Source organism: Saimiri boliviensis, chromosome 7, assembly GCF_048565385.1.
Source record: "Saimiri boliviensis isolate mSaiBol1 chromosome 7, mSaiBol1.pri, whole genome shotgun sequence".
In the NCBI taxonomy this organism is placed as follows: domain Eukaryota; kingdom Metazoa; phylum Chordata; class Mammalia; order Primates; family Cebidae; genus Saimiri; species Saimiri boliviensis.
Window position 1 is genome coordinate 71,823,887 of NC_133455.1, and position 18,297 is coordinate 71,842,183.

Sequence of the window (18,297 nt, forward strand, 5' to 3'; positions counted from 1 at the left end):
AGATGAGGCTGCTCATTAGACAGTAGAGCTTGAATTTTGCAACACAAGTCCTCTTCCACCAAAGTCAAACACTACTATTTGTTAGAGAAATCCTGCCATTTATTTTCTCTTGCTACTAGAGGTAGACAGTGAACAAGGCAACTTTAAACCAAATACCTTGGAAAGCTATAGCAGCGCTTTTATACTAATCCAGTTTCCCCAAGATAGTGATGACCAAATGTTCAAAATGTAGACTGCCTGATAATCTTCTGACTGACCTGGGTTAGTACACTACTCCTCTGAGACCTGGAGAATCTAAGTTGAGTCTTGCCAGAAAAAAGATCAATATTCCCTCTCTACAAATAAAAATAATTAGGGAAAGCTACCCAGATTCAATTCTGAGCACTGGACTAGGTGGTATGTATGTTGGAGAGATGGAGGTAAAGGACAAAGAACAGTCACACCTCATATTCATGTAAAATCAGAGCTGATTAATTTTTCCAAGCAGATTTAGTGCTGGTGAAAAGCCCAGCTTATTGGGTCTGGGGAATGGGTAGAGATGCCTGTGGAAGAGGTGGCAATAAACATCAGTAAGGCCTCACTGTGGCTTATTTGTCAATGGAGCAGACTCTTCAAAAGAACTGGGAAGTTGCCATAGTTACTGCCAATGTGGATGATGGAATTTGGTTTACAGGTATTTGTTTCACAAACATAAACTGGGCCAGAAAGGCATAAAGCAATTAAAGAAGATCAGCTTCTAATCATTGGCGTTCTGGACTAGTATCCAAGTTGAGGAAAAAGTTATTCCCTTAAGAGCCCATGATGCTGCATTCCAGATGACCTAGATCTTTAATCAAAGCTCAGCCTGAAAACCAGTAGCTTAAAAGGAGGTCTGGAGAGGAAAGGTCTGTACCTGCTCACTACATCCTTCAAGCTATTATCTGCACAGTTTGATATATCTGATGCTCCATAGCACTAATAAGGGCATCATTCTAACCAGTGAATCTAGATTAGGGATCCAAATGGAACACTACTAAAAGAGGAAGGAGTGACATCTGCAGAGAGCTGGTGGGGTGTAGTGACAAGAACACTAAACAAAGGATCAGCTCTGGCTGAATACAGTGGCTCACAACTGTAATTCTAGCACTTTGGGAGGCCAATACAGGTGGATCACCTGAGGTCAACAGTTTGAGACCAGTCTGGCCAACAAGGTGAAAGCCCATCTGTACTAAAAATACAAAAACTAGCTCGGTGTGCTGGCAGGTGCCTGTAATCCCAGCTACTCAGGAGGCAGAGGCAGGAGATTCGCTCGAATCCAGGAGGCAGAGGTTGCAGTGAGCCAAGATCACGCCATTGTACTCTAGCCTGGGTGACAAGAGTGAAATTCTGTCTCAAAAAAAAAAAAAAAAAAAAAGAATCAGCTCAATTTTTGCTATTATTAGCCATGCAAACTAGGCCTAGCCACTTAATCTCTCTGCTTTTGTTTTCTTAGATGTAAACCAGCTGACCAAATTAGGATGTTGAGAGAACTGAATCAGATAAAGTATACTCTGGTAACTATAAACCACTGTGCATTAATTCACACATAGGAGTTGGTTTAAAACTCCTATTTCTTACAGTTAACCTGGAATGATCTATGACCCTGAAGTGTAGACTGTGGAGCAGGAATCTTGTTTTTTTGTTTTTGTTTTTAATGTGGGGGACTCTATCTCTACTACTACCAACAATGTAAGGCCCTCGCTATCTGGGGTTTTCAGATGGACCACAGGCAGGATAGTCTAGGAAAAAAAGAGTTCAAAGAGATGGAAAATCCTCTACCCCAAGAATGGGAAATCTCACTATCTCAGTTTCTACATGGTTTGGCTAGCTTTAGAAAGGACAACAGGGAAGGGACAACTAGAGCACAAGGAGTGAGATCTCAAATCTGAGTTAATCAGACAGTCCTTATCAAGCGTAGCAGTCAGTAAGAGAGATACCCTTTGGAAAGGGTTACACCTGAATTCTAGTGTTAAATACTCAGGTTCTCTGTATTTTCTAGTTTTTCCATTGCTAAATTGGGAAGAATATACTTAAAATGAGTTGGTAACAGAACAGATCCTAAAGTAATGTTTCTCTTACCACTGCCGTGTATTATCCTCTGGGTTAGGACTGACAAGACTGAAATGAAAGGGAGGGTCTTATACCTGCTTTGTGGGGAAATGGAGAACATTAGGAACTGGGGAAGTTAATACTGTGGGTTGCACCAGCATTCAGATTAAGTAATGAATGATCATATGAAGGACACACTTTAAGTCCATTCTAAGGTAGACAGGTCCCTTAAGTCCTTTCTGAGGTCATCCTAACATTACATTGCCTCAAAGAGAAAACTACATAGACAGAAGTGTTCATATATGTGTCTCTCTCTCTATATATATATATCTATTATTTTTTTCTAAAGATACATAATACTCCCTATGCTGGGTCAGGAATAATGTCTACACATCTCTATAGAATCAGAAAAGGTAGCCAGAAGACACCCATTCTTTTACCTTACCATAAATATATTTGAATCTTTCAAAAATGCCCAATTCCAGCAAATGTATGGGAGGAAGCTGTACCTATCCCAGACACACCTATTTGGTCCCCTTTACCACCTATTTAGGACTCAAAATGAAATCAGCAACAATAAAAATAAAGTCATTGAGCAGGAGCCATTTTTTTTTTATGGGAAAAAATATCCAACGTTGCAAAAACCACAAATTTAATTATTCCACAAGCAGCCATGCATGGAGCAAACCCACTCTGCTGAAAAGATTACAGCAAAACAAAATAAAATTAAAAATAAAAAAGAGAGATATAGATCACACAGAGGTACCTAAAAATCTGCCTTCTCTTGTGAGAGCTAGAAGAAAAGGCTTCTTTGGAGAGTCTGTTGGTTAACATCAAAGAAAAGCATCATTACAGGATTATATTAACCTCACTGTCAAAGCTCAATGAGAAGCAGGGAACATGCTAAGTGGTACTAACCTGATGTCATTTAGATATCCGTTCTGGCCAGTCTAGGTGAGGGGGAGAAAACGGAAAATAACTTATAAGAAAACAGCATGGCATAACCGAAAAGGATGTCCATGATGCTATGAATACCCAAGGTCCTCAAACCAAAGCTCACCCCACCAACAGGGAGAAAGGGGGCAGGGACAGGATGACCCACACCCACATACCCCACCTGACTTCTCACCTTTAATGGGAAAGAGCATTTGGTGGTTTTAGCCTTCTGATAGAGTGTTTTTAAAAAAGAGGCTGATAAAGGCAGGAGTGTGAAAAGGAGGAAGAGGAAAATATTAACCTAATTATTATTTCCTTTTTAGCTCTAAATTTATGGTTATAAAGGTAAGCTGAGAATAATAATTGATGTCCTTGGTCCCAAAGAGTGTGTTCAAAGGAAGGGAAGAGGGAGACAAGAGAAAGAAACTGTTTTTGGAAATCTTCAATGGCTTTTCCATTTCTGTCTTCTACATTGGCCAAAATGAAAGACATTCTGACCTGAGACCCAAGGAGGGTGGGATATTGGGGAAGCAGGTACTTTCAGAGCCTAGAAAAAATAAGAAAATTAAAAGCCTGAAACATTCCCTTTGGGGATCATTTCCTGACAAAGCCACTGAGCTGAGTGAAGTGAACATTGTGGTGGATTCCCAAGCTTTAGGAAAATGTACCAAGAGTGTCCAGCTGCTGAGCAGAGTGAGCTCCATGCAGAGCAGAGCCTATGCTGGGCAGCTTTTCCAATATACAGCTCAGGCTTCAGAGAAGGCTGCAGCAGCAGCATTTCCATCCAAACACCCTTCTTGCCACTTCCTTTCTTTTTGGCCTGCCTCTTGCTCCCACCGTCAGCCCCATAACTCCACCCCTAATCAGCTCCCTTTTGGCCAGGCTCCTCTCCACATGGAATCTTTGGAGTATGATGGGCTTTGGCCACAGTTCCTTGTCTAGACTTTCTAAGATTCCTGATGCTTCTACCACAAGAGTTAGACAGTGCTGAAATGAAAGTGGTAAATCCACAAGGATCTAACAAGGAATATATACATTAGTAGAGGCTTGAAGACTAGAAATCAGGAGAAAAAGGAGAAGAGCCTAACTTTGCCTTTGTTATGGTTGTAGGTAGATACAGTCCAGTGTTGTACATAATTAGCTCCAATACACTATTATAAATTGCCTGTGCTTTCTGAACATCTGTAGCTTTGCTAATGGATGTCATAGTGCGGCAGTCATTTCCCATGTGTAAGTGAAGCAGAGGAACACATCACAGATAGTCAGCTAGGTTACAATGTCACTGGAACTTTTTAATCTAAAGAGCCCAGAGCTGAGCAAGCTACTGGGAGGTGGTTTACATGAGGGGTTAAGAGCATACACTCTGGAACCAGGCTGAATTCAAATACCTAGCTCTTCTGCTAACTAGCAGTGTGACCTCACATGGTTGTTTAACCTTTATGTGCCTTAGTTCCACATTTATAAAATGGGGAAAATAACGTAAGCTACTTCATATGCCTAGTATAAGGACTGAGTTAATCTATATCAAGTACTGAGAAAATGCGTAAAAGATAGTAAGTGCTATATAAGTGCTTGTTACTATATTTTTTTTTTGAGACAGAGTTTTGCTCTTGTCGCCTAGGCTGGAGTGCAAGGGAGCAATCTCGGCTTACTGCAACCTCCGCCTCCCAGGTTCAAGTGATTCTCCTGCTTCAGCCTCCCAAGAAGCTGGGTTTTATAGGCATGCACCATCACACCCGGCTAATTTTATATTTTTGTAGAGATGGGGTTTTTCTCCATGTTGGTCAGGCTGGTCTTGAACTTCTGACCTCAGGTGATCCATCTGCCTCAGCCTCCCAAAGTGCTGGGATTACAGGTGTGAGCTACCATGCCTGGCCAGTGCTTGTTACTATTATCCACCAACCTGTATCTTACACAATTTAGGTGGTCATCCCTGGCCACAGCCATGTATAAATGACATCTCTCCTCTTATTCTACCCATTGGTTTGTAGGTAAAGGTACAGAACTCTCTTTGGGCTATGGTTGAATAATTTGGAAGGTGGACTTTTCTGAGTCAGAATGGAAGTCTACACAACAGAAGGTAAGAAGATTCCTTCTCCTTGGACTTTGAGCCAGAAGGTGTGTTGTATATCACTTCCCAGTGAGGATCTCTGAGACAATGGAGCAAGTACATAGAGTTGTTCAGTTTTTAGTTGATGATAGTATTTTTCTAAACTAATGATGATGGAAAAAAAATAAAAATATACATACATATATATATATATAAAATTCATTCCCCTACCCCCCTTGTGAGAAAGGGGAGAATGGGGGAATGGGAGGAGACTAGTGTTCATCTAAGTATATTCATTAAAACTGATAATCTTTTGCCAAGCACAGTGGCTTAAGCCTGAGATCTCAGCACTTTAGGAGGATGAGGCAGAAGGATCACTTGAGCCCAAGAGTTTGGGACCAGCATGGGCAATATAGTGAGACCCCATTCTATAAAAAATAAAAAAATTAGCCAGGCATGGTGGTACATACCTGCATCCCAGATACTCAGGAGGCTAAGGCAAGAGAATCACTTGAGAGCAGGAAGTCGAGGCTGCAGTGGGCTGTGACTGTGTCACTGCACTGCAGCCTGGGTGACAAAGCGAGACCCCATCTCCAAAAAAAACAAAAACGAAGAAACCTGACCATCTTTTGACAATGAAAGGAGACTGGCTTTCCCTCTTTGTTACTCATGTGATTGTGAGATGGTGCTCGTATCTGGATCCTACATTTTCTGGAGATTTGTTTCCCTCTTGTATACCCACAACCTTTACTGAATTTCTGCTATTCTTCTCTTCAATCTAGTAGGCAAAGGCAACCAGATACAGGGGTACCAAGTACATTTGATATGGCCCACACATTTAAGAATAACGTTGCCTAAACTGATTCATGTTGGCTTTTAGCCCTAGGAGGTAGTTTTGTTGTAGGAAGCAAGGTAAGAAATATAGGAAGAAAGAGACTTCCTTTTCAGGTAAAGACTAGAGGGAATAGTGGTACTCTCTGTGCATGTAGAATGTGGAGCTCACAGAGGATGGATGCCAGACCTATGCTCTAACTATCACCAACATATCCTAAAAATGAGGCTGGTCAAACAAGATGAATGTATAGCCTGTGTGAACACTATGTCTTCCACTTAGAAGCAAAGATGCCTAAAATGGATAGAGGGAGTGAAGAGTTAGGTAAGCAGGAGGAGAGTTTTACAGGCAAGATTCAGACCCTGCCAAAACCATTTCTATTTTCAGTCTAGCAAATTTACCAAATTCAGCCACTCCAAGTTTTAGTTCTCTTTGTATACCATATGGCAGAATGTATTAAAAATAATACAAGTGAAAGTCTGCAGCTTCCCAATAAGCCACATTTAGTTTTAGAGATCAAATCTAGGGTTGGCTGATGTTGGTTAAAACAAACAAACAAACCCAATAATATTTGTGGAGGGTTCATTCCATTCACAGTTCCAAAGATTAAGAGCTAAAAGCTATGGGCTGACAACTCTCAGATGCTACACTTACCTCTCGGGCAAATATTCTCTCTCGGACCCTTTGATATTCCTCCTCTCTCTCTTCTATTGACTTGCTCCTCCTTCCATCCTGCAATGGAACTCTGATCTAGATCGATGAGCAGAATTAAGCTAGTTAAGTTCTCCTCGTACTGCAAGCTCACTGCACACCAGCAAGGAAGAGAAACCGGGAAAGTTTATAGTTGCCATCAAAAAAATGGAAAAAAAAAAAAAAGAAAAAAAGAATAAAATTTCTAGTCCTGGAGAGGTTTCACTGGGTACATCTGACCATGCAGTTTGGGAGATCAGGTTTTCTGGATGGCTGGGGATTCTCCATCTCCCCACCCTGCCCACCCACCAGGATCAAGAATAGCAACTATTTACAAGGACTGGGTTGCTTCCCTCTTATAATCAGGTAGCCTCCACTTGGTAGAGATAGAAAAATAGCCCTGGGAAAAGGAACAACACTGCTTTAGAGGGAAAGCAAAGGACAGAGGGAAGCTGGAGAGGGAGAAGAAACAGGTGTTTAGCAGAGCTGAAAGTAAAGGAGGAGGTTTATAGAACTAGCACATAGCATTATTCCTTCTTTAGTCACTAATGCCATGGCCTGAAGACCCAAATCACACAGCTCAGCAAAGAGGGCCTTGGTAATGAATCCCAAGGGCGAAGCTAAACTCAAAGCCTAAACACTATTTTCCTCATCTTAACTGTATTAACTGGAGGTGGGGAAGGGGAGAGACGAATTACAGAAATAAAGAAGAAAGAGAACAGAGCAACACAAAGAGAAAGAAAAGGAGAACAGAACAGAAAGAAAGGACAGAGAAAGGAAGAGAAGTAAGTACAGTGGAGGAAGGGGAGAGACAGAGATAGACAAGGAAAAGAAAGAAATGGAGGACAGAGAACCTTACATTCTCTAGAAAATGTAGTGAGGTAACCAGAAGGGATGGCTGGGCAGATCACCACCTCTGACTAGCCTACCATCTAAATCCTCATCACTACCTTCCCTCTCTTAGCCTGCAACTGGTGAACACTTTCCAGGGTAGTGTGTAATGGCGTGTCCTTTTCCATACTGCTCTTGAAGGCAAGGAGTTCCAAGGGAGAAAACTCATCAAGTCAATGTCACCAGGTTATAAAAGACTCTGACTTCCACTTCAGAGGCTTTGAAAGCTTCACATGAAGCAACTAAAGAGATTGCTGCTCTAGGCTGGTCTTCCTGACCTTTACTAATCTCCAAAAGTAGTCATAACTTCAAGAATATCAACCTAGCCTAGATTTAGTTCTCATTAGCTTCAAGAACCTAAATACTACCAAATACCCTTTTATAAATTCTATTTCAAGAAGACACAGGACCTCAAGGAGCTATATTGTCCTCAGCCCCTAGGTAAACCAATGGCAAGAGAAAGAACATAATGGGCTTTGAGGTCAGGCAGAATCTCAGCTCTGCCACCTCCCAGTAATACAACTTTAGGCAAATAACTTAACATCTCTTAGCCTCAGTTTTCTTATATGTAAAGTGGGGATAATAACCCCCATGGCATTGGATTGTGAAGAGGATTAAAAGAGATAATGCATACAATGTGTTTAGAACACAGCCTAGTTCAGGGAAAACACTCAATAAGATAGTAATTATGCTTATTATTAGCATCACAGAGAGAAAGACAGAAAAAACCCTATTATGGATCAAGCCTGAAGCTGAGAGATGAAAAGTTTACAATAGGGACAGACTCCACTTTGCCCCAGTGTCCCTCTAGGCCTGAGTAATTCCTGATCCACAGAAAAAGGGTTTAGGAAAATGGAGAAGGGCATCAGGATGGAAAGGCTCTTTCTCATTTTTTAAAATTTTATTTGTCTTTTTGTATGTTTCTTTGTTTTCAATCAGTCCCAGCATGTTTGTCCATAATAGATAATGGCACTTTTCTCAAAAGGACTCCCTCAAATACTCAAGTAGCAAGCAGGAAAGGTCTTGGTCTCAAGACCATACAATATCCAAAGAAAACTAATTTTAACACTAGAGGTAAGATGTTATTATAGTTATTAATTAGCAAGATTCATATAGGCTCTACTCAACCACACTCTTCAAATCTAATTGTTTTGGAGGCCAAGCTGGATCTAAACCTTCTTCTTAGCTACCCCCCAAATAATCACTTACTATCTAAAGGGTAGGCTTGAGGTCAAAGCAATAGTCAGGCCCATTTAAAGGGATGAGATAGTTTGTTCACTTCTTATTCCCACAGCAGTGGATCACAAAGGGGATCTGTCTGAGGTTCCCAGGATCAAACGTCAAATTAACTCACTCACCTTGGTGGAAGGAGTTGGAAAAAGATTAAGGAGTTTGTAGGAAGGGATCAGAAATACCTTTATAATTGGGTAAATTAGATCACAGCTTTGCCAGTTCAAGGCTAGCCCTAAGCTAGGATAAGAGTTGGAAGTGGGACAAAGTAGCTTTTTGTGGTTCCCAAAGAAATCCCTAACTATTAAAGAAAAAAAAGAATGAAACCAACAGTTGGATCAAGGCTAAGGCAGGGATCACCTTGCTTTGTCCAAAATGATGTGGTGTTAGAAGTCAGTGGCAAACCCAAGGAGTTCCAGGCCAAATGAGATCACCTAGCAAACCTCAGCACCATGTCTCTCTGGGGCTAAGAAGGTGGCATCTAGTTCAACAAATACACAGTCCTCAACATTAAGCCAAAGCCAACTCAGTATAGCTCAATATATTTCTCCATACTAAGATATTTTGAGTTTTCTCCACCCCACAAAAATTCTTCTCCCTTCCCAGTTTCTCTTACTGCAGTCTCTCTCTATAGGCCCACCCCTTTCCATTCTTCACCTGGTTATCATCTCGGTCCATACTGGCATCATCTCTCTTGAGAATGAACCTCTGCTGAAATTCTGTATTCTTCTCATCCTTGATATGTTCTGAGAACCTCTGTTCAGGGCTGAGATTTGGAAAGAAATGTGAAAGGAAAGGAAGACAAAGACCCTTTTGTTAGGAAGCAGACCTCTCCTAAATTATACACCTCACATTCAGGGAATTTCTGGAGTAAGAAATCAAAAAGTCTCATGCAGGTTTTAATGAAATCCTCAGGATCTGTTCTTTATACATCTATAACTTCTCTCCCTCCACAGTTATATCTGTCTCTTCCTCCATAGTTCTATCAGTGAAGTGAAGGGAGGCTAGGGCCAGACTTCAGGAAACATCAGTCCCTCTAGAATCTATCTCCAAGGCCTCAGAAAGAGTAGGAATTAATTATATAACCAACCCTCAATCCTAATCCCCTTCCCTGCAAAATACTTTTTTTTTCTTTTGAGATGAAGTCTCACTCTATCACCTAGGCTGGGTGGCAGTGGTGCGATCTCGGTTCACTGCAACATCTGCTGCCCGGGTTCAAGCGATTCTCCTGCCTCAGCCTCCTGAGTAGCTGGGATTACAGGTGCCTGCCACTGTGTCCAGCTGATTTTTGTATTTTTAGTAGAGACGGAATTTCACCATCTTGGCCAGGCTGGTCTGGAACTCCTGACCTCATGATCCACCTGCCTCAGCCTCCCAAAGTGCTGGGATTACAGACGTGAGCCACCATACCTGGCCATTTTAAAACTTTTTTTTTTTTAAGTATAGAGATAGGGTCTTGTTATGTTGACCAGGCTGGTCTCAAACTCCTGGCTTCAAGCAGTCTTCCCATCTTGGCCTCCCAAGTGCTGGGATTAAAGGCGTGAGCTACCACGCCCAGCCATCTGCAAGAGACATCTTGATCCTAGACCTTCCTCTTCCACCCCAGCAGTTTATCCCAGGAAAGTCTTCCCAAATCATGGTTTCCTCACTTACATTCTTGTGTTACTAGTTTTGTTGATGATGACAGCTTTCCCAGTTTGATCAACATTGTGGTCCATCCCAAAATAGGCAGCTACCCGGTGTAATAGCATCCGGTGATATGAGGTCATCTGAGGGAACTTCTTGAACTGGTTACTGAAGGGAAACCCGGGGGGAAAAAAGTGATATAAGACAAACAATGGCAATAACAACCAATTTTAATTTTTTAAACAAGTATCTAAAGTGGAGAGTTTCTTAGGAGAAACAGACATACTATAAGGAATACAGACGTTTACTGAATGGGAACCAAACAGGTTTCTCTTAATTTCTTTATCTACAGTATTCTGCAGATTACTGTGATCTACTATCCTCATTAAGACTGCGAATTGCTGGGTGCAGTGGCTCACACCTGTAATCCCAGCAGTTTGAGAGGCTGAGGCGGGCGGATCATTTGAGTTCAGGAGTTCAAGACCAGCCTGGTCAACATGGCGAAACCCCGTCTCTATACAAAATACAAAAATTAGCTGGGCATGTGCCTGTAATTCCAGCTACTTGGATGACTGAGGCACAAGAATCGCTTGAATCCTGGAGGCAGAACTGCAGTGAGCTGAGACTGCACCACTGCGCTCCAGCCTAGGTGACAAAGCAAGACTCTGTCTCAAAAAAAGACTACTTATTAAGCCCTAGGTCCCACTCACCTAGATAATGTTTGACAAAGAAAAAGGAAGACATTTAAGAATAGTAAGATCTGGGACAAAGGCGAGCTGCTGAAAAGATATAAATTATTTTTCAATTCAAATCTATGTAATAACTTAAAAACTTCAGTATGTTTTCAAAAATCACACTTCAAGGGGAAAGTATCCTAAAATTGTACCTAAGTTTATTTCCAGTACCCCCCCACCTCTAAATATGTATTTCATGCAAGTAACTTACTTGTTGTCATTAATAAATTCCAGAATCTCCTGTTCTAATTTTAGCAGCATCATTCTGTCCCTGTTTAAAAAAGATCAAAACAAAACAAAACAAAAAGCAGCCCTCCCATAGACATTGAAAGCAGGGATTCAAAACACAACTTGTTCATTGTAGAAGCTGAAAAAGGCATATATGCAAACCCAATAATGAACCATAATGCTGCTGAGCCTTACTTGCCTGTTTTACAATATTTTCAAAAAGAAAAATAACCTAAGTATACATTTTTCAGATCCTTCCTGATCAGATACTTTATTATACCATATCAGAAATTTCATTGTTAGCAGCATATTCATATAAAAACACATTATAAATCTAATCGTCATTCTACATTCTATGCGGTTATTTACAGAATTTTAAAGCAATTATGATTTAGCTTATGTACAAATGAATTAGTTTTTACTTCTGTGCTTTTTATTTTAACTCCTCTTAATATCACTCCCAATGTGTACTTTTTAATCAGTGTACTCCCAAGCCTTCATATTTCCTTGTTTCTGCATTCTTCTTTCACAGAGTTTTTCCCAGTTCTGAAAACATTGAAACCTCAATGTGAGAGTATTTTGAATACCTCACAGAATATAAAACTATAGCTGAGAAAGACAACAGGGACAGGGAGATGGGCATCCTAGATTTTAACAATAGAAAAATTCTGGGAAGCAGTTTGGCCTCTTGGAATCTTGCTATCCCCTATCCCCTTTTACTCTTACACCCATGATGTTATTACCTTGGGTTCTTTTTCAGTGTGTTTACAAGAAATTCATGTAGGTCTATTCCAGTGGAGTCCGTATATTCCTGGCTGGAGTCTAGAACCACCACAACAAAAGAAATTTAAAATAAATGAAACTGCTTTGCATGCTGTCTAATCCTAAGCAGGAGTCCACAATCTAACCAGGAGAGGTAAGAATAGGAAAGCAAAATCAAACTTCCAGAGTTTTAACATAAAATCCAGAATGACCTTGATGTGCTAGACCCCAAAATTCCCCATCAATATGAGAGAAGAAAGAATCTGGGCCATAGTATTACATCAATATTACACTGAAAAGCCACCTATCATCAATAAGTATTTACTGAATGTCCTGATCAAAACAAAGCAGGTTTTGTTAAGGAATATAAATTCCAGGTAAAGGCAGTCAGGGTTGAATTTTCCAGAATCTCAGTAAATATGTCCAAATATTATTTTTTTAATCCTGTTCGCCTTCTTATCATTTTTATGGACTATGTATTTTTGCAACCAGTCCAAGAGTTTAAAGACAAAGATAGTCTAATACTTAGAGACAAATCTGCATTATTTAAAAAAAAAAAAATCAGGCTGGCCTGAGTGGCTCACGCCTGTAATCCCAGGCTGAGGCAGGCAGATCACCTGAGGTTAGGAGTTCAAGACCAGGCTGGCCAACACAGTGAAACTAAAAATCTCTACTAAAAAAAAAATTAGCCAGGTGTAGTGGCATGTGCCTGTAGTCCTAGCTACTCAGGAGAATGAGGCAGGAAAATCGCTTGAACCCAGGAGGTGGAGGTTGCAGTGAGCCAAGATTGCACCACTCCAGCCTGGGAGACAGAGGGAAACTCTGTCTCAAAAATAATAATAATAATTAAAAGAATACATAAAAACCACCCTGGCCATCCCTAAACCAAAATATAAATGGTATCTGGAGGATCTGCTACCAGTCATTATCAATGTCATCATTATTCTAGAGCACAAGTAAAATCAGACTTGACTACACTGTCCTCCTATGAATAATGCCAATGCAGATGGAGTAGCTCTCCGTGGCATGTGAGCTCCTAAGGCAGGGTCAGTTAAAGAAGCAAAGAAAGTCACCTAGTTAGGCATCTCCTCAAGCAACCAAGTTAGCAGAACACTATGAATTGATAGGCCAGTAAGTCTAGCAGGCACCAGGCTTCAGGATAAAACTAAAGGGCACTGCCCAAGAACAGATGAGAGATGGGGGAAAGTCCGCACCTCTGGACAGCATCTTCCTTGGGACCTTTTCTTTGTTTTTGTCCTTGTCTTCCTTTTCAGAGACATCTTTTGTGGACTTTTCTTCCTCTTTGTCAGACGGGCAACTGATGTGTAACTGAATTATGTCCTTAAGGGGAAAAAAGGATAATCAAAGGGGGAAAATGATTTTAACTTTTCTTGGAATCGTTAAGAAGGTAAATCTTCTTTAAGAAGGTAAGGCAGCTCTCTTATAGATTAATACTATTTTGCTAATTAAATTGTTTTAGTTTTGTTCTATCAAGAGGGTAGAGGAACAGCTTTTTCTGCCAGCAAGCACAGCCTACTTTATGGAGAGCTCAAGTTACACAGGCTGTTCTTGACATAGGTACTGGATGGGAATGGTTCTAACCACCAGAGGGGGAGGATACATTTAAGAAAATAAGATCCAACCCTGGGATCTCCTTGTCTGCGTTATCCTAGGTGGTCAAGATACGAAGACTTATACTTCATACTCTCACTATGCTGGCTTTTTTTTCCCCTCCTCCCTGGTGCAGGTCTGTCAGCACTGCCACTGCCACTGGAACCCGCAGCTGGGAGGGGAGAGACCATGCCCTATTTTACTACGACAGCTTTTGTTCTGAAGTACCTTCTACCCTGATTTTCAAGTCTGATGTTGCTGTGATTGCCACACTACATTTTATCAAACAACTGCCCAGTGCAAAAGCTACTTACTCCTGTAAATTACCTACCTGGGTTTCTAATGGCCCATCAGCAAATGGGGTGGAGGACTCCTCACATACTGCCAGGCTGCGCACCAACTTGAGCTTGGAATTAGACTGAAAAAAAAGCCAAACAAACAATTTTCTTTTTTTTGTTTGTTTTTTATATATCTTACACATTTCTTCCCTTGGTGAACATTCAGAAAGCTTCTGGCTGAATGAAGAGTGTCCTCTTTGGCTCTGTTAGTTCCTGTTTCCACTAAACAGGGTTTTTTTTTCAAATGGGTCCTACTCAGCAGTTCCTGATTTACTTGAAAGATACTTCTCTTGCTTACAAAAGTAGACATGTACAAACTGGCTACATGGACAGATGGTAGGAAACCATTTCACTTAGCCCTCTTCTCTCTTTAGCCCGGTACTCTAAGTCTCAGAACTTTATGCAAATACACAGCAACATAGCAAAGTAGAAAGACAATAGGGCTGAGAGCCAAAAGTCCTAGCTTCAACTCCTGGTTTTATACTTACAAGCTATGAGATCCTGAGCAAATTACTTGACTCTGTTTTTTTTTTTTTTTTCCTTAGGAAAATGGCAATACCCAAAATTACCTTAAAAGCTGTTGAGATAATTAGATAATATATAGTATGTAAACATACATATCTTTAAATAGTGCTTAGCACACAGTAGACAATAAATGCTAAATGACTCTAAACCTGAGATGGCAAGGGTATGGAAAGAAGTGTCTAAGAAAAAGAGTAAAGAGGAAGACAAGCCAAGCATGGTGGCTCACACCTGTAAACCCAGCATTTTGGGAGGCCAAAGTAGGAGGATCACTTGAGGCCAGGAGGTAGCAGTCTGGGCAACATAGTGAGACTCTACAAAAAATTTTTTTAAAAAATTAGCTGGGCATGGTGGTACATGACTATGGTTATGGTCTCAGCTACTCAGGAAGCTGAGGTGGGAGAATTGCTTGAGCCTGGGAGGTTGAGGCTGCAGTGAGCTGTGATCATGCCACTGCACTCCAGCCTGGGCAACAGTGAGTTGAGTGAGAGTGAGAGAGAGAGAGAGAGAGAGAGTGAGAGAGAGAGAGAGAGAGAGAGAGAGAGAGAGACTGATCTGATTGATTGATTGTAATACTTGGGATTTCATGCAATAAAACCTAATCTACCTGCTTTACTTCTGCTAGCTGGTGAATCCCAAATCATTTCTCTCCTAGGGACTTACCCAAAGCTAAAAACTGTAGGGTTGGCTGGGCATGGTGGCTCACACCTGTAATCCTAGCACTTTGGGAGGCCCAGGTGGGTGGATCACCTGAGGTCAGGAGTTCAAGACCAGCCTGGCCATCATGGTGAAACCCCATCTTTAAAAACAAAACAAAACAAAACACGCTGTAGGGTGACTCATTAGAAATCTACCTATAAACATTTATTGAGACTTAATACAATAAAACCAACTATTAGAGTAAATACCAAAGCACGAAACATGACAGGAATGCTCCAGGTAGTGCAGTACAGCGAAAAGAACCTGTGACTCTGCAGAATTAATTTCATGCCTAATTCTGCCATTTGCTACTGAATGTACTTTGTTAAGTTACTCAGTCTCTACAGCCCGAGTTTCCTTATCTGTAAAATGGAGATAATAGCTGTCTTACTTATCCCCCAAAATTTGAGACGAACTAAAGTAGCAGTAAGTAACTTCTGTTTTGAACTTTAACATCAAGCCCATCACTATGGATCAGGCCATGTAAGGCAAGCCACAGAGCCAATTTGTCATAGTTTTTGGCCTTCTTCAAACTCAAGCCATAAAGTGGCTAAGCCACTCTCCAAATTCTGTCATTATTTTTTTGGAGGAACAGGGTGGCCAACCTTAATTATTACTTTTTGTGGCAATTCTTCCCAATGCAAGAAAAATTTAATACTTTACTGCTTCCCAGCTAAATTAAAAAGCTATCACACACTAACACATGTAGTCTTCCCTGATAACTCTGCTTAAAATAATCTGTGATGTGCTAATTTTATCATATAATGATTAAAAGGAAAATCCTCTTCCTGCTTCTAAAAGTAAAACATTAGGTTGGCAGGGCACTCATGCTTATAATCCCAGCACTTTGGGAGGCCGAGACAGGTGGATCGATTGAGCCCAGGAGTTCAAGATCAGCGTGGGCGACATGGTGAAATCTCATCTCTACTAACAACACAAAAATTAGCCTGGCATGGTGGCATATGCCTGAAAGCCGAACTACTTGGGAGGCTGAGGCATAAGAATCACTTGAACATAGAAGGCAGAGTTTGCAGTGAGCTAAGATCGCACTACTGCACTCCAGCTTGGGCTACAGAGTGAGACTCCATTTCAAAAAAAAAAAAAAAAAAGGAAAAAGGCAGGGCAATGGTGGCTCATGCCTGTAATCCCAGCACTTTGGGAAGCTGAGGCGGGTGGATCACTTGAGGTCAGAAGTTCCAGACCAGCCTGACCAACATGGTGAAACACTGTCTCTACTAAAAATACAAAATTAGCCGGGCATGATGGCACATGCCTGTAATCCCACCTACTTGGGAAGCCGAGGCAGGGGAATCGCTTGAACCTGGGAGGTAGAGGTTGCAGTGAGCCAAAATCAGGCCATTGCACTCCAGCCTGGGCAACAAGAGTGAAACCTTGTCTCCAAAAAAAAAAAAAAAAAAAAAAAAAAAAAAGTTTGAGACCAGTCTAGCCAACATGGTGAAGACTCATCTCTATTAAAATTAAAATTAGCCAGGGATGGTGGCAGGCAGCTGTAATCCCAGCTACTTGGGAGGCTGAGGCAGGAGAATCACTTGAACCCAGGAGATGGAGGTCGTAGTGAGCCAAGATTGCACCATTGCACTCAAGCTTGGGCAACAGAGCAAAAACACTCCGTCTCAAAAAAAAAAAAAAAAAAAAAAAAAAAAAAAAAAAGTAGAGAAAGTAAAACATTAGGGAAAAAGAAGGCTGTATTTTTTAGGAGATCCAAAAATGTTGAGTAATTTATCTTAGTGGGGTAGGATTTATCTTAAAGAAAACTCACATTAAAAAAAGGAAGAGGAATAAAAAGACTCACACAAGTAGCCATTCTCCTAGAGAAGCTAGGAGTGAGCAGAGAAACTGGTATTTCAGCACAACCAGTAAGGATCCAGTTCTTTCAGGCTCTGTGGAAGGCTCCAGCTGGGTAGCCTTTCAGGCATCAAATATGCATACACTGATGTATGCATATACAGTTTCCATTAGATGTGTGTATGTGTACACGTATGTATGCACATTTATGCAAGTTCACAATTGGGGTACAGAGTACAGGCAAGAAAACTCTGCCTACATAATCTGAAGAAACTAGACATTCATGACAAGTCCATTTGTGAAATGTGTTACTAATAACATTAGAAAGAAGCTACAGAGGAAGGGCTCTCACCTTGGCTCTTTTCCTGGCATGACCATGGTTGGATGTCCGCCTCTGTTAGAAGGGAATTGGAAAATATTAAGGTGGAAGAAAATCGACATATAAGTTAAAAACAATACATGTTTATAAAGAAAAAGCCCTAACTGTAAAAACCATTACAATAACAGCCAAACTATGATGAGGACCACATGATATTGGTTTCTCCCTACAACCTACGACTCTAACAACTGTGACGTGAAAGGGGCTACAGGCCATCTATAGTCAAATAACCATTCACCATTAAGTTAAAGAATCAGAAGATGATCCAAAGGTCCCTGGTTCGATCCTCCCGGGTTAAACAAGAAAGAAAGAAAAGGAAAAAAAAAAAAATCAGAAGATGGTCAGATGTGATGGCTCATGCCTGTAATCCCAGGCCAAGGTAGTGGATCACTTGAGCTCAGGAGTCTGAGATCAGCCTGGGCAACAAGGCAAAATCCAGTCTCTACAAAAAGAAAAAAAAAATTAGCCAGGTGTGGAGGCATGCACCTATAGTCCCAGGTACCTGAGGGGCTGAGGTGGGAGGATGGCTTGAGCCTGGGAAGCAGAGTTTGCAGTGAGTTGAGATCATGCAACTGCACTCCAGCCTGGGTGACAGAGCCAGACCCTGTCTCAAAAACAAAACAAAAACCATTAAAAAAAAAGAGTTGGAAGACACTGATTTTGTTGGCCTATTTCACAGACTGATAAAAGTTACTTTTGGACAAGCCGTGGCATCCTGTCCTGATTAGGATGCTTCTGGAAGCATTACTACCATAGCATGAAAGACTGTTTTTTTCCCAAGCCTGTTCACAGAAGCCTATTTAATCCATAATAGATATGAAATATGGTTCCTAACCATCACTTATGATAACATCTTTACAGGACAACACACACATTCATAGTTCCAATTTGAGATA

The 18,297-nt window shown here is 41.0% G+C and overlaps 1 protein-coding gene across 32 annotated transcripts in view; it reads right to left on the reverse strand.

The window, feature by feature from the left end:
- Nucleotides 1-18,297, reverse strand: part of R3HDM2 (R3H domain containing 2) — a 190,697-nt gene that overhangs the window by 37,557 nt on the left and 134,843 nt on the right. For 18 of the 32 annotated variants that reach the window (XM_039472480.2, XM_074402771.1, XM_074402777.1 and 15 more), the window contains 10 exons: nucleotides 17,375-17,416; nucleotides 13,989-14,075; nucleotides 13,261-13,387; nucleotides 12,028-12,106; nucleotides 11,268-11,327; nucleotides 10,350-10,490; nucleotides 9,354-9,462; nucleotides 6,540-6,635; nucleotides 2,986-3,017; nucleotides 2,834-2,887 (listed from right to left, as the gene is read on the reverse strand). In XM_039472480.2, coding sequence (XP_039328414.2) covers nucleotides 2,834-2,887; nucleotides 2,986-3,017; nucleotides 6,540-6,635; nucleotides 9,354-9,462; nucleotides 10,350-10,490; nucleotides 11,268-11,327; nucleotides 12,028-12,106; nucleotides 13,261-13,387; nucleotides 13,989-14,075; nucleotides 17,375-17,416 — 827 coding nt within the window. The remainder of the gene's footprint in view (nucleotides 1-2,833; nucleotides 2,888-2,985; nucleotides 3,018-6,539; nucleotides 6,636-9,353; nucleotides 9,463-10,349; nucleotides 10,491-11,267; nucleotides 11,328-12,027; nucleotides 12,107-13,260; nucleotides 13,388-13,988; nucleotides 14,076-17,374; nucleotides 17,417-18,297) is intronic. The other 14 variants (XM_074402785.1, XM_074402792.1, XM_074402788.1 and 11 more) reach the window with 3 other exon arrangements.